Source organism: Triticum aestivum, chromosome 7B (assembly GCF_018294505.1).
Source record: "Triticum aestivum cultivar Chinese Spring chromosome 7B, IWGSC CS RefSeq v2.1, whole genome shotgun sequence".
Classification (NCBI taxonomy): domain Eukaryota; kingdom Viridiplantae; phylum Streptophyta; class Magnoliopsida; order Poales; family Poaceae; genus Triticum; species Triticum aestivum.
Window position 1 is genome coordinate 687,131,984 of NC_057813.1, and position 12,120 is coordinate 687,144,103.

The 12,120-nt window shown below is 55.6% G+C and overlaps 2 protein-coding genes across 2 annotated transcripts; one reads left to right on the top strand and one right to left on the bottom strand.

Moving 5' to 3' along the window:
* Nucleotides 1-5,587: 5,587 nt before the first annotated feature.
* On the top strand, nucleotides 5,588-7,520 carry LOC123159295 (heptahelical transmembrane protein ADIPOR2). Its single transcript, XM_044577125.1, has 3 exons — nucleotides 5,588-5,979; nucleotides 6,072-6,219; nucleotides 6,739-7,520. Exons 1-3 carry the CDS (start codon nucleotides 5,675-5,677, stop codon nucleotides 7,408-7,410), a joined length of 1,125 nt encoding a protein of 374 aa, XP_044433060.1. The 5' UTR covers nucleotides 5,588-5,674; the 3' UTR covers nucleotides 7,411-7,520.
* A 1,981-nt stretch (nucleotides 7,521-9,501) lies between these two features.
* Nucleotides 9,502-11,829, bottom strand: LOC123160768 (uncharacterized). Its single transcript, XM_044578603.1, has one exon. The coding sequence runs from the start codon at nucleotides 11,787-11,789 to the stop codon at nucleotides 9,684-9,686; it is 2,106 nt and encodes a 701-aa protein (XP_044434538.1). The 5' UTR covers nucleotides 11,790-11,829; the 3' UTR covers nucleotides 9,502-9,683.
* Nucleotides 11,830-12,120: the final 291 nt, after the last annotated feature.

A 12,120-nucleotide genomic window follows, 5' to 3' on the forward strand; every position in this document is an offset into this window, starting at 1 on the left:
ATCGAGCGAACCGTTGCACGAAATCACTAATTAAAGGATACCCCTTGCACATGTCACTCTGGTACTGACAAACCATGCATTGCAGGTGTGCCACTTGTTGTAACCATGTAGTTTTTCTCTCTTTTCGTAGATTTAGCTTTTTAAAACGTTTTATTTCTTGAACTGTGTGTCCAACTCACGAACCGTTTTCATCGTTTGATTTCTCGCGTCAAGATCTCTGAAAGTAGATCCCATGTTAATATATTTCAAAAACTAATTTTTTTAAAAACCCAAAAATCGGAAAAAACAAAAATAGAAACCAAAAAAACTAATACCCAAAAAACGAAGAAAAAACCGGAACACGAATCATAGTTGTGGTTTTTCACTTTTGTATAGGAAGGACAGTTGTTCTTCTCACAGATGCACGTGTTGTGGTTTTTCGTTTTTGATATGCAAAGTTGTGCTTCTCATGAAAGCATAGACTGTAGTTTTCCCTTTTATGAGAAGCGCAACTATGTTCTTTTCCGGGAAGCACATATGTGCTTCGCATGCATGCATGGGCGGTGTTTTTTTTCCTCTTTGAGAAGGGAAATGTTTCTGTGCGGCGCGCCGGCCGAGCGTTGGGCCGGTCGTGCCGCGTGCGTTCGACCACAACAAATCATACATCTCGGACTTGATACGTGGAGATGGGAACTTGATATGTGGAGCTGGGACCCACGCACCGCACCGCGCCTCCCCTCCTCCCCTTCTTATCTCTTCACCAGTCGCGGGATCTTATCCACTCACTCTTCCTGGTCCCCTTCCTCCAATCGCTGGAGCTCACCGCTGCCGCAAATTCCGACAACACCGGCGACCTCCTCTAGCCCGACGACCTCTGCATCCCACATCCCACCCTCTCTCACTATTTTTCCTAGCCCGACGACCTCCACTCCGTTCCGGCCGCCGGCGGTGCGCTACCTACCGCATGACCTGGAGCTAGAACCGGCACCGCGAGATGTTGCAACCCGTCGCCGGCAATGCTGGATTTAGTCATCAGAAAGCTACAACCGGGCGCCATAGCTGCGACCAGCCAGCAAAAAAGTTGGAACTACCCACCGGCGAAGCTACAACCAGCAAGAAAAAAGCTGCAATCGCGGCGCCCGCGAGCTACAACAACGACGAGGTGATGCAATGGTGCTGGAACCAGTAGAAGGAGATGCTGGAACCAACAGTAACCACGCACGACAGGTGTTGCAACCGTAATTGCCGGAAGCTGGAACCGGCTTCTGGTTTTGCTACGACTGGCTAGAAATTTTGCTACGACTCAATGACGACAATCTATGGTATTTGCTGGAGCCGACACTTTTGTTTGCTGGAGCCGACACTTTTGTTTGCATTATTTGCCGGCTTATTTTATTGCTTCAACTGGCTTATTTGGTTTCTCTAGTTGCTCGAATTTTTGTTTGCTGGAAAACGGTGCTACAAAATCGACGGCGGCGGTGAGCCAGGCGGCAGGGGGCCGCCGTGCTTCGATTGGTTGCTGGAACCGGCTTGGCTGCAAGCTGCATTAGGCTTCAGTGGAGTTGCATCTGGCAGTGGGTATCGCTGGAAACTACTGCGAGATTGGGAGGCCGTGCGACGACGGGGACGGCAGGGCAGCGAGCTACGTTTGTCGGCGACGACGACGGCCATGGAGGACGCCGGGGGCAGCGACCATGCTGTGCGCTGGGCGAGTGGGGGTGTTGTGCACGTGCGGATATTGAAGTCGTTTCGGGGAGAAAGAAGGAATGGATGTAGACATCCAGATCGGATGCTCGGGCGCTGACCGGCCGAAAGTTAGGCCGGCGCACCGGTGCTTATCAGTCGCCTTTCGAGAAAACACATACGTGCTTTTCATGAAACCACATACTTGCTTCTCATGGAAGTACATCTGTGCTTTTCCTTTTCTGAAAGCATAGTTGTGCTTCACCAAAAAAAACACTACTTACCAAAAACCGAATATTGTTTCACCACAACCTAAGAAAAACCAAACAAAAACAACAAAACATGTAGAAAAAAATGAAATCTCAAGCGTGCGCCAGCGCGTGAGATTTAATTTTGGATGTGGGTAGATCTAAGTCGACTGATACTTAACCAAGTCTAAGTGAAACGACACAACACATCCTAGAAAAGGAGAAAGAAAGTTTTAAAAGAAAATTTTACACAGATTTCCATGTAAAATCCACGCGACTGAGACTTTTGACTGAGATTTAGCAATCCCGTTTTGTTGCTGGGATGCCTAAACTTTCCAGAAGGGTTTGGGTGGGTTCCGATCACTCCAACTCCAACCAACCATTTTAACCATCATCACACACATACGCACGTGCGTTGCCACCTGGTCCACGGCCCGTGTGACACGGGGGAGTATCCGGTGCTTCCAGCCTTGGGGTACTCCCGGTACTTCAATGTCAAAAAAATATTTTTAATGTTTCAAAAAATTTTAAAAAAAAAATATGAATGTTAACATTGAATGTGACTACAAGCCCTAAAATTTTCAAATCCAAATTTGAAACACACATTGAGAAACAAAAATGTGAAATCTTGCATGAATAGTGTAAAGAAGAGACAAAAGCAATATTGACACTATTCAGATCTTGATTCTCTTTTTTGTTTCTCAATGTACATTTTGATATTGAACCTGGAATTTTTAAGGCTTGTAGTGACATTCCTTGTGAACATTCTCAATTTTTTCTCGGAATTTTTTGAAACATTAAAAATTATTTTTTGACATTGGAGTATTGGGAGTACCCCAAGGCAGGGAGCACTGGATACGTTCCCCGTGTGACACCTCGTGGTCCGTGGTAAATCGTAGTAGCCGGCAATCGTGCCTTGTGGTGCGCCGTCCTCACCTTGCTCTCTGTCTCCACCGAATTGAGTACACGAGTGAGCCAGCTGTAGTACAGACTAGTAGATCTGCTCTGCAGGCCCCGCCCGTCCGCCCGCCTAATTAAACCAACTGCCGCTTGCTCGCCGGCGAGCTACCATACCCGGTGGCCGCCGGCTGCCCGCACGAAACCTCAGCAGGTGCTTAGGGCATCTCCAGCCGTGCCCTCAAGAAGGCCTCTCCAGGTGATTTTTTCGCGCCGGCGCCGAAAAAACGACCCAGTCGCGTCCCAGGAGCCCGATTTTCGCCGGCTTGGGCCGAAAATAGCGCCGGCGGACCTAGCCCGAATCCGACGCGCTGGGGGCGCCCGGGGGCGTCGGGGCGAGCTGTTTTGGCGCGAAAAAGACGCGGGCCAGCCGCGTCAGCGACTCGGCGCCTCGTCTTCCCCCAACGGCCTCGGTTCCCGCGATGAATCAATGGCAAGGCTGCCGCCGGTCACCCTTGCCATTGATTCCTCACGGGCGGCGCTTCACGGGACGGCGCGCCGACGCCTCCCCTCCCTCGCACGCGTACACACGGGCGCGGTCCGGCTATAAAAGTCGGCGCCCTCCACTCGCCTGTGTCCACACCAGCCCCGCCCCTCGCCGTCGTCCAGCCCCTCCCTCTCCCTCCCTTTCCCGAGCGCCGCCGCCCAGCCTCTCCCGAGCCCACCCAGCCCGCCGTCGCCATAGCAGAACGCTTCCCCGGAGACGAGGCGGCGGCCAACGGCTTCGGCCGCCGTTCGCTCCGCGAACAGGAGTCCTGGCTCCTGTTCCAGGCGAACATCCCGGCGCCGCCGGACATGCGCGCCGGGCCGATGAGGTGGAGGCTCAGCGCCGGGGAGTGCCCATTCCCCCGTTGCCCGACGCCGTGGCGAAGCCGAAGTACTTCGCCGAGGAGGTCGAGATCGTGCGCGCGTCCCTCACCGACGCCCAACTCTCCCTCCCACAGTACGCCGCCGACAACCACGCGGCCTGGGCGGCGTATTTCGAGCGCCGCCAGCAGCAGCGATTGGCGTCCACCAACGGCGCGCCGGTGGTCGGCGGCCGGCAGAACAGCGAGGGGCGCCACCTCTGGTGGGGCGTCCCCGGCCGCACACTCGAGGGCGTGCTCACGTACCTCGAGGGCGGCAACGACCCGCCGTTGGCGTACCCCCCGGCGCAGCACCGACGGGTCGGGCCATGGGCGCCAAGGAGGTTCGGGTCCTCCTCCTCCTCTTCCTCCTCCCGATCCTCGTCGCACTCCTCCGGCACTCCGGCCCTGCTCGGCGTCAAGGCCGAGCCCGCGGCGGAGTCGCCGCTCGGCCGGCGCACTCGCAGCGCCGGCATCGTCATCAACGAGGGCGGCAGGCGCGCCTCCTCCTCGTCGGCTCCTCCGCGCTTCGTCAAGCCAAAGACGGAGCCGGGGCTGGCGCCGGTGAAGACGGAGCCGGGGCTGGCGCCGGTGAAGGTGGAGTTCGACGACGACGACGCGGCCCTAGAATGGGCGCGCCAGGACTCCATTGCGATGGAGAAGGCGCGCCGGGAGAAGGCGAAGGAGCGCCAGCGCGCCGCCCTGCGCCGCTTCGAGGAGCGTCGACGCGGCCGCGATGAAGACGGGGTCGTCGTCCTATGCGACAGCGACGACGACGACGACGACGCACCGCCCTGCGCCGCTTCGAGGAGCGTCGACGCGGCCGCGATGAAGACGGGGTCGTCGTCCTATGCGACAGCGACGACGACGACGACGACGCACCGCCGCCAGTCCGCCATGGCGACGCCGGGTCCAGCAGGGGCGCCCGCGTCAAGGAGGAGAAGGCCGCCGACGACGATGGCGGTGACGACTTCAGCCCCTTTCTTTTTTAATTAGGTTAATGTAATGAAAATGCGTGAATTTCGCCGAAATTTGCCATGTTTAGCCAAAATTTAACTACTTTTTATCATAACTTCGCCGAACGGTCCTTTTTTTTATACGCGCCTGGGGGCGGCCCTGGGGGCCGACGGCTGGGAACCGACTCGCCCCAGGGCCATTTTTTGCGCCGGCTCAACCCCAGGCGGCGCTTTTAGACGCCCCCTGGAGGCCAACGGCTGGAGATGCCCTTATCTCCGAATTTTTTTTGGAAGTGTCGCTGCCGTACGACCTGCCAAGCAAAACCAGAGTCGATCTCGATGCCACAGTGCCCAGGCGATGAGTCAAAGGTCAAAGCCCCCCCGGTGCGTCATCTAGACTAGAGGGAGAGGAGAAAGTAGAAGCCGCCGTGGCCCATCACGCCCGCGGCAACACGTTCCTCGCGCCATCCTCTTCTCCGACAGCTCGCCAACCTCCCCAACCATCTATCCATCTCCGCCGTCCATCCATCAATGAATCCGCAGCATTTATTTCTCCCGCCCTTGGAACATGTCAACGCCGAAATTTATTATTAGTCTGGACGCTCTTTTAGTCTGACAGCTCGTATTAGTATATATTTTTTGTTTTCTTTTGAGCTCATAGAAATTCGCTTCCAGCACATGACCTAACCAAATTCCATCAGGGCTGCTCTAATCCGGCTTATGTACGTGCTAGAAAAAGTTTAGCTTTGTGTAACGAGGTTACAATTCTGCGTCCCATCAAGGCCGGGCCCACGAGACAGCCTCTGTTCTGTCCCGGACGGACCATGCACTGACACAACCTCTTTCCAGGGTCGACTCGGAGCTGTGGACGCGCAGCATATAAGCCCGCCCCGCGGCCTCCGTCCAACGCCGTGCCCGCCCCGACCTCAAACTCCCGTCGCCACCCGCTCTCCTCCCCTCTCCCCTCCCCTCCCTCTCCTCTCCTCGCGCCGGCCACGATCGAGGCATGGCGACGATGACGACCACCACGACCACGAAGACGGCGCTGCGCCACCGCGGGTGCTGCGGGCACGCGCCGGCGCCGGAGGACGACGGCGACCTGGTGGCGCTGTCGAGCGCGGCCGGGGAGGAGCTCGGGAAGGAGGCCGCCAGGTGGGCCGGCGGGCTGCCGCGGCTGAAGCGGTTCGAGGAGCTGCCGGACTACCTGCGCGACAACGAGTTTATCCGCGGCGGCTACCGCTGCGAATGGTCCGTCCGCGACGCGCTCCGCAGCGTCTTCGCCTGGCACAACGAGACGCTCAACGTCTGGACGTGCGTCCCCTCTCTGCATCTTGTTTCTTGCATTGTGTTTCTAGTTCATGTTCCCCTGCTTGCGAACTGACTCCGGTCGTTGGTTGATGCAGCCATCTGGGGGGCTTCTTCCTGTTCCTGGGCCTCGCCGTCGCCGGCCAGACGGAGTGGCGGCCGACCGGAGCAGCCGCCGCGCCGGGGTTCATGACGATGGTGATGACGTCCGCCAACGCGTCCTCGTTGGCGACCAACAACAGTTCGGTAAGAAAACGAAAACTCTTTCCTCACTCGACGACTAATCCAACCGCATCTTCACTAGTTTTCCTTCTTCTTTGTTGAGATCGCATCTTACTAGTTGGGTCAGAACAGACTAGTAGTCGCTGCATGATGAGGAGAATTCTTCAAGCCTACCTGCTCTGTTCCTCTATGAAATCCAAGTGGAGTAGCATCATAAACTGGCCCAAAAACAATTAGCTGGACACCTTAGCTAGCTACACACAGTTGGGCATGCTCTGTATCGACAACGAAACTAACTTAGGTGAGCAGACACACACTGACCGAGCTGGAAGGCAGCTGTTTGTCGGAGGGAGGTTGTGGCGGTTAATTAACGAACCGCATTATCTGGTCCTAGACTGATCAGAGCATATATCTGTCTGAAATCTTATGAGTCCAACGACCGGCAGCCGCAACGACCGATCAGCAATTGAACTTGTCGTATCAGCTCCAATGTACGTACTATACTGCAGATTCTTATGGTTAATTCTGTTTTGGTTCGAGCAGAGCATGGCAATCCAGAGCGCGCTGGCGTCGGGCATGGGCGGCGCGGGGCACGCGGTGGCGCGGTGGCCGCGGACGGTGTTCGTGTTCGGGGCCATGACGTGCCTGTCGGTGAGCGCGGCGGCGCACCTGCTGGCGAGCCACTCGCGCCGCTTCAACCGGCTCTTCTGGCAGCTCGACTACGCCGGCATCGCCGTCATGATCGTCGCCTCCTTCTTCCCGCCGGTCTACTACACCTTCCTCGGCAGCCCCGCGGCGCAATTCATCTACCTCTCCGCCATCACGCTGCTCGGCGTGCTCGTCGTGGCGGCGCTCCTGGTGCCCGCCCGCTCGTCGCCGCGGCTCAGGCACCTTCGCGCGGGCCTCTTCGTGTCCATGGGGCTCTCGGGCGTCGTGCCGGCGCTGCACGCGCTCTGGCTCAACTGGGGCCACCCGGAGTGCTACCTGGCGCTGTCGCTCGAGCTGGCCATGGGGCTCGTGTACGCCACGGGCGCCGGCTTCTACGTCGCGCGCGTGCCGGAGCGGTGGCGCCCGGGCATGTTCGACTGCGTGGGGCACAGCCACCAGATCTTCCACGTGTTGGTGCTCGTCGGCGCGGTCACGCACTACGCTGCCACCGCCATCCTCATCGGCTGGCGCGACGCCCTGGCCGCGGCCGCGTCGGCGCTCTTGTGACGTCGCGCGTAGGATGTGATATGATATTCATGTTATCATGTACGCGTAGGCGTAGGGTGTGCCATTGATTCGTTGATTCTTTGAACATGTATCACATGATTTTTGTGCTCTTGGCTTCTTTTACCGTCACTTTGCACTCTGTATTTCTGTAACGCTGAATGGTGTACAGCAATTGAGGTGCAAAAGGAAAAAGGGACCAGCACTATGATTTTTTTTATACTTGTATGAATTCTTTGTTCCTTTTGGGTGCGAACACGAATGCAGTAATGCAAATTTTTGCCCAAATCATAATTCATGCATCTGAATCTGTGCCTGCCAATAAAATATGCCCACAAGCAGGATGCATGAGCACCATGTCATACGCCCACACGCTGTCTGCACATCTACAGTTGCCTATGATATTTTACTGTAAATCTTCTTATTTCATTGAGATTGAAATTTAATATTTGTGCAGCTACATATTTCAACTGTTAAGCTAATATTTCAAAACAAAGGGTTTCAAATGACTCATTCAAAAAAACTGACTAACTCAATTCATAAAACCAATTTCCCTCATTCTAAAAAGTTGATTTCACTCATTTAAAAACGTATAATTCGGAATTTTTGTATAACTCGTTTCAGTCATTTCAATTAAGAGCAAGGTTTCAATTAATAAATTTTTTAATTTCAATCATTTTGACTCTACAATGTACACCATGCATCATTTTTTCTGTATAATTCAGAATTTTTGTATAACTACTTGTCACATATGCATACCTTTAGTTGTCGTGAGTGGTTAAACCATAGTTGCCATGTATGGTCAACCATAGTTGCCGTGTGCGATTAACTAGTTGCCACATATGCACATAGGGATGGAAAAAAAGCTCGAAGCTCGCGAGCTAAACAAGTAGCTGGTGACTCGGCTCGAATCGACTCGAACTCGAAGAATAACGAGTCGAGGCGAGCTTTAGTTTAAGATCATTTATGGACCAAGTTAAACGAGCCAATCTCACAAGTACTCGTGTAACTCGTTAGGCTCGATACAATAGATCAGCCACTCCCAATACAAAGAAAGATCGGCCATTAAACAACCTACGTCCCAGGTGCACAACCCAAGGCCGAGCAGTTGAAGGCCTAGCCTCCTAGGAGACTCACACTTTACAAGAAAATTACAATTGTATAGTGATATATATGTTTAATATATACATAATCATTTTTATCATATTTGATGGCTTTATGTTTATATCTTAAATGAGCTTAATAAGCTAAACGAGCCAGCTCGCGAGTTATACTAGTCGAGCCAATCTAGGGTTTGAGCTCGTTATAGTAACAGGTCGAGTCGAGCTAGCTCGTTTACGAAACGAGCTCTAGCGGGTCGAGCCGAGCTGGCTCGACTCGGCTCGAATTCCAGCCCTATATGCACACATGTAGTTGCCATCTATCACCGTGTGAGCGTCGTGTGGGCGCAGAGTAGTTTCGCCCACATGTTCAGATGAGGGTTGTTCGGGCAAAGAGCACCCACACGTGTGGCACTAAATGATAACGTCCACATGACGCTGGGTGCTTACATGGCTCTCCACCTAGATGTTAACTGCTTCAAAATTCATGCAAATGATTCGAACGGCATCGAGTACGTGTGGGCTTGTTGATAAGTGCCACACGCGTGGACGTTATCATTTAAGAAAAAGAATGCATCTCTATCAAATACTAGATGAATGGTTCCCATTCCCACATGGATAACGTAAAACATGACGGTTTCTCCGAAGAAGAATAATGTTAATTCATTTCTAAGGCCACGTTGACGAAGGCATACACGATTTATAGTTATGTTTTGGATCCAGACAGGAATCGTATCAAGATCATCAAATCTCTAATTCTCTGTTGGCTGGGCAGCTGATGTTGCTGCTAGCCCATCCGAGTTTAAGTCCCGGCTTGAACGCGTGGTGCTCACGGAGTTTTTTCTAAAAAAAATACCAATGAGGATTAGCCCTTGGGTTGGTCTCATTTTTTTTTAATTCTCCGTGGAGTACAAATAAGAAAATCGCACAGACCACAGAGCGCAGCAAAATTTCAGCGGAATGATAGAATTACTACGAGATTCGTGTCCATTTCCAAACGCCCGTCCATGAGACATGACAGAATATTTATTCGATAGCTAACTAGCTAGGTTCGAAAAGCAAAATCGCAGTTTCAAAAAAAAAAAAAAGCAAAATCGCTGCAAATTGTTGAGAGAGCAGAAAACAAAAACTAGCACACCCGATTGATTATTGAGAGAGCACGTAGTAGTCGAACGATCAGTCGAAGACGACGAGCTTCTGGTACAAGGGCCCGGCGATGGCCTTCTCCATGACGGACCTCGGCGTCATGGTGACTTCTTTTCCCTTCTTCAATTCCTTCTGTTGTTCTTCTTCTTGTTTCGAATTCCCATCTCCCTTTTGTAGTTCTTCTTCTTCGTTTTCCTTTTGTAGTTCTTCTTCTTCCTCTGGGTCTGGGCCGAGGAAGAGCTTGAGCATGTTTTGGGAGAAGCCGCTGACGAGCGCCACCCCCTTCTGCTCCGACGTGACCGGCACGGACCTCGAGTCGCGCAGGTTCCAGAAGACGATCTGTGGTATGGCGTCGGCGTACCCGGCCTCGGTGTACTTCCTGGTGATGGCCTCGTAGTCGGTCTCCCACGGCCTGGCCGACGCCTGGTCGAACTCCATGTCGCTGAACACGAACACCTTCTTCACCATGCTCTCGGGCGGCAGGTTGCCGGCGACGGCCACGTGGAGGAGCTGGTCGAACACGGCCTGGAAGTCGGTGTTCATGGCCCAATCCATGCGCTGGATGAACTGGGACTTCTCCCGGAGGGTGTCGCCGACGACGTGGTGCAGCTGCGGCCGCGTGCTGAAGGTGATGACGCGGTGGCGCCACGGCTCGTCGCAGAGCTCCGAGAGGAGGAGGCCCAGCGAGACGCAGACGTCCATGGGGACGCCGTGCATGCTGCCCGACACGTCGCAGACGGCGAGGCAGTTGTTGAGCTTGCCCAGCGCCAGCAGGTCGTCCACCGTGCGCTTCCACTGCAGGTTGGCGACCTCGGGGTCGAAGTAGGCGGACGTCAGGATCTCGTGCGGCAGCAGCGCGCCCGCCGCGATCTTCACTTTGCCGGCCTCGACGTCGGCGAGGTAGCGGGCGAAGCGCGCCTGGTCGTAGTAGACGAAGTGCTCCTTGTAGTTCTTCATGGCGACGGAGGACACGCGCGTGTACACCACTTTCGCCCACTCGCCCGCCGAGATGAAGATCTCGGGGAGCTTCAGGGCATGGCGGAGCGGCACGTAGGCTTCCTTGCGGAGGCGCTCGCGCACGCGGTAGGCGTAGTGCGCGTCCGGCAAGTCCTCGGGAAGATCGCGGGAAGAGCCCTTGGGGAAGAGGCGGCGCGCGATGGCCTCGCAGATGAGCGTGGAGCGGTCGTAGCAGCTGTCGACCGACGGGCACCATTTCCCGGCCAGCGAGAAATCCATGTTGCCTGCCGCGAGCTTCTTCAAGTCCTCGGCGAGAAGGTCGGCGAACACCTCCGCCGTCATGTCGTGCAGGAGGCGGTAGTTCTGGTCCCGGGAGTACCTCTGGACGGCTGTCGCCGCCGCGTCCGCGCGCTTCTTCCTGCGCGCGACGGCGGCCTGGGCGGCCTCCTCCAGATCACGCCTCTGGCTGGCAGCAATGCGCGCCCTCTTCGTGCGCTTCTTGTTGCGGCGCGCGAGCCCCGACACCTCAGTCCTCCGGCCGTGGCGCGGCGTGCGAGATCGGAAACGGGCGAAGCTAGCGAAGGTCGGGTGGGCGCGCGCGCGGGCCACGAGCCCACCTCCCTCGGCGGCGAGGCGGGCCTGCTTCCCCGGCTTCCTGGTGGAGACGCCGCCGTGGATGATGCGGTGGAGGATCTCGGGGAGGTCCTTGAGGTAGCCGAACTCGGCGACGGGGCGGGCGTTGAGGGCGAGCGTGGCGGGGTGGGAGCCGTGCATCCAGAGCGCGGCGGCGTAGAACCCCTCGCGGTCGGCCTTGCCGGTGCCGCGCACGCCGCGGAGGTTGCAGGCGAGGCGGAGCGCGGTGGTTGGCTCGGCGGCCCAGGCGCTGGCGAGGAGGGACGACACGGACGAGGCCGGCGTGCCGGGGACGACGTGGAAGAAGAAGTCGAGGCAGGGGTCGCCCGAGGTGGCGAGCGTCGGGGAGTTGTTCTCCGTGCGCGTCTTGGGGGGCGGCGGCGGGGCCGGCCTGTTGAAGTTGGCGTCGAGCAGGTCCAGGAACTGGTCGCCGGTGGGGGCGGCGGCACGCGCGGCCGTGGCGGCCAGGCTCTCGATCGGCGGGCCGCGGAGGGTGCTGGAGACGGCCCTGCGGCACGCCGCAGCCGCTGCCGCAGCCGCCGCCATGGTTGATCGGTTTTGGGGGCGAGGGTTTTGGCGCAGGGTTTTTGGGAGGTTTATATCGTGTGCAGAATATGGGGAGGAAATGGCGCGGGTTGTTGGCGGCGAATGTAAAGCGAGCGGTATAGAGGCATCCAATCGTGATCGCCAAATGTCCACCCTTTGTCTGGGCTCCTTCTTTCGTCTTTTCTTTTATCTAGATTAATAGCAATAACCATAGATTTAAATAGTTGCAAAAAATGCAACTAGTATTATAGACACCGAATGTTCAGCTAGTTTTTTACATCCATATAGATCTCGAAAAGTCCCAAGTTCAATTGTCTCTGTCAGTGTCAAA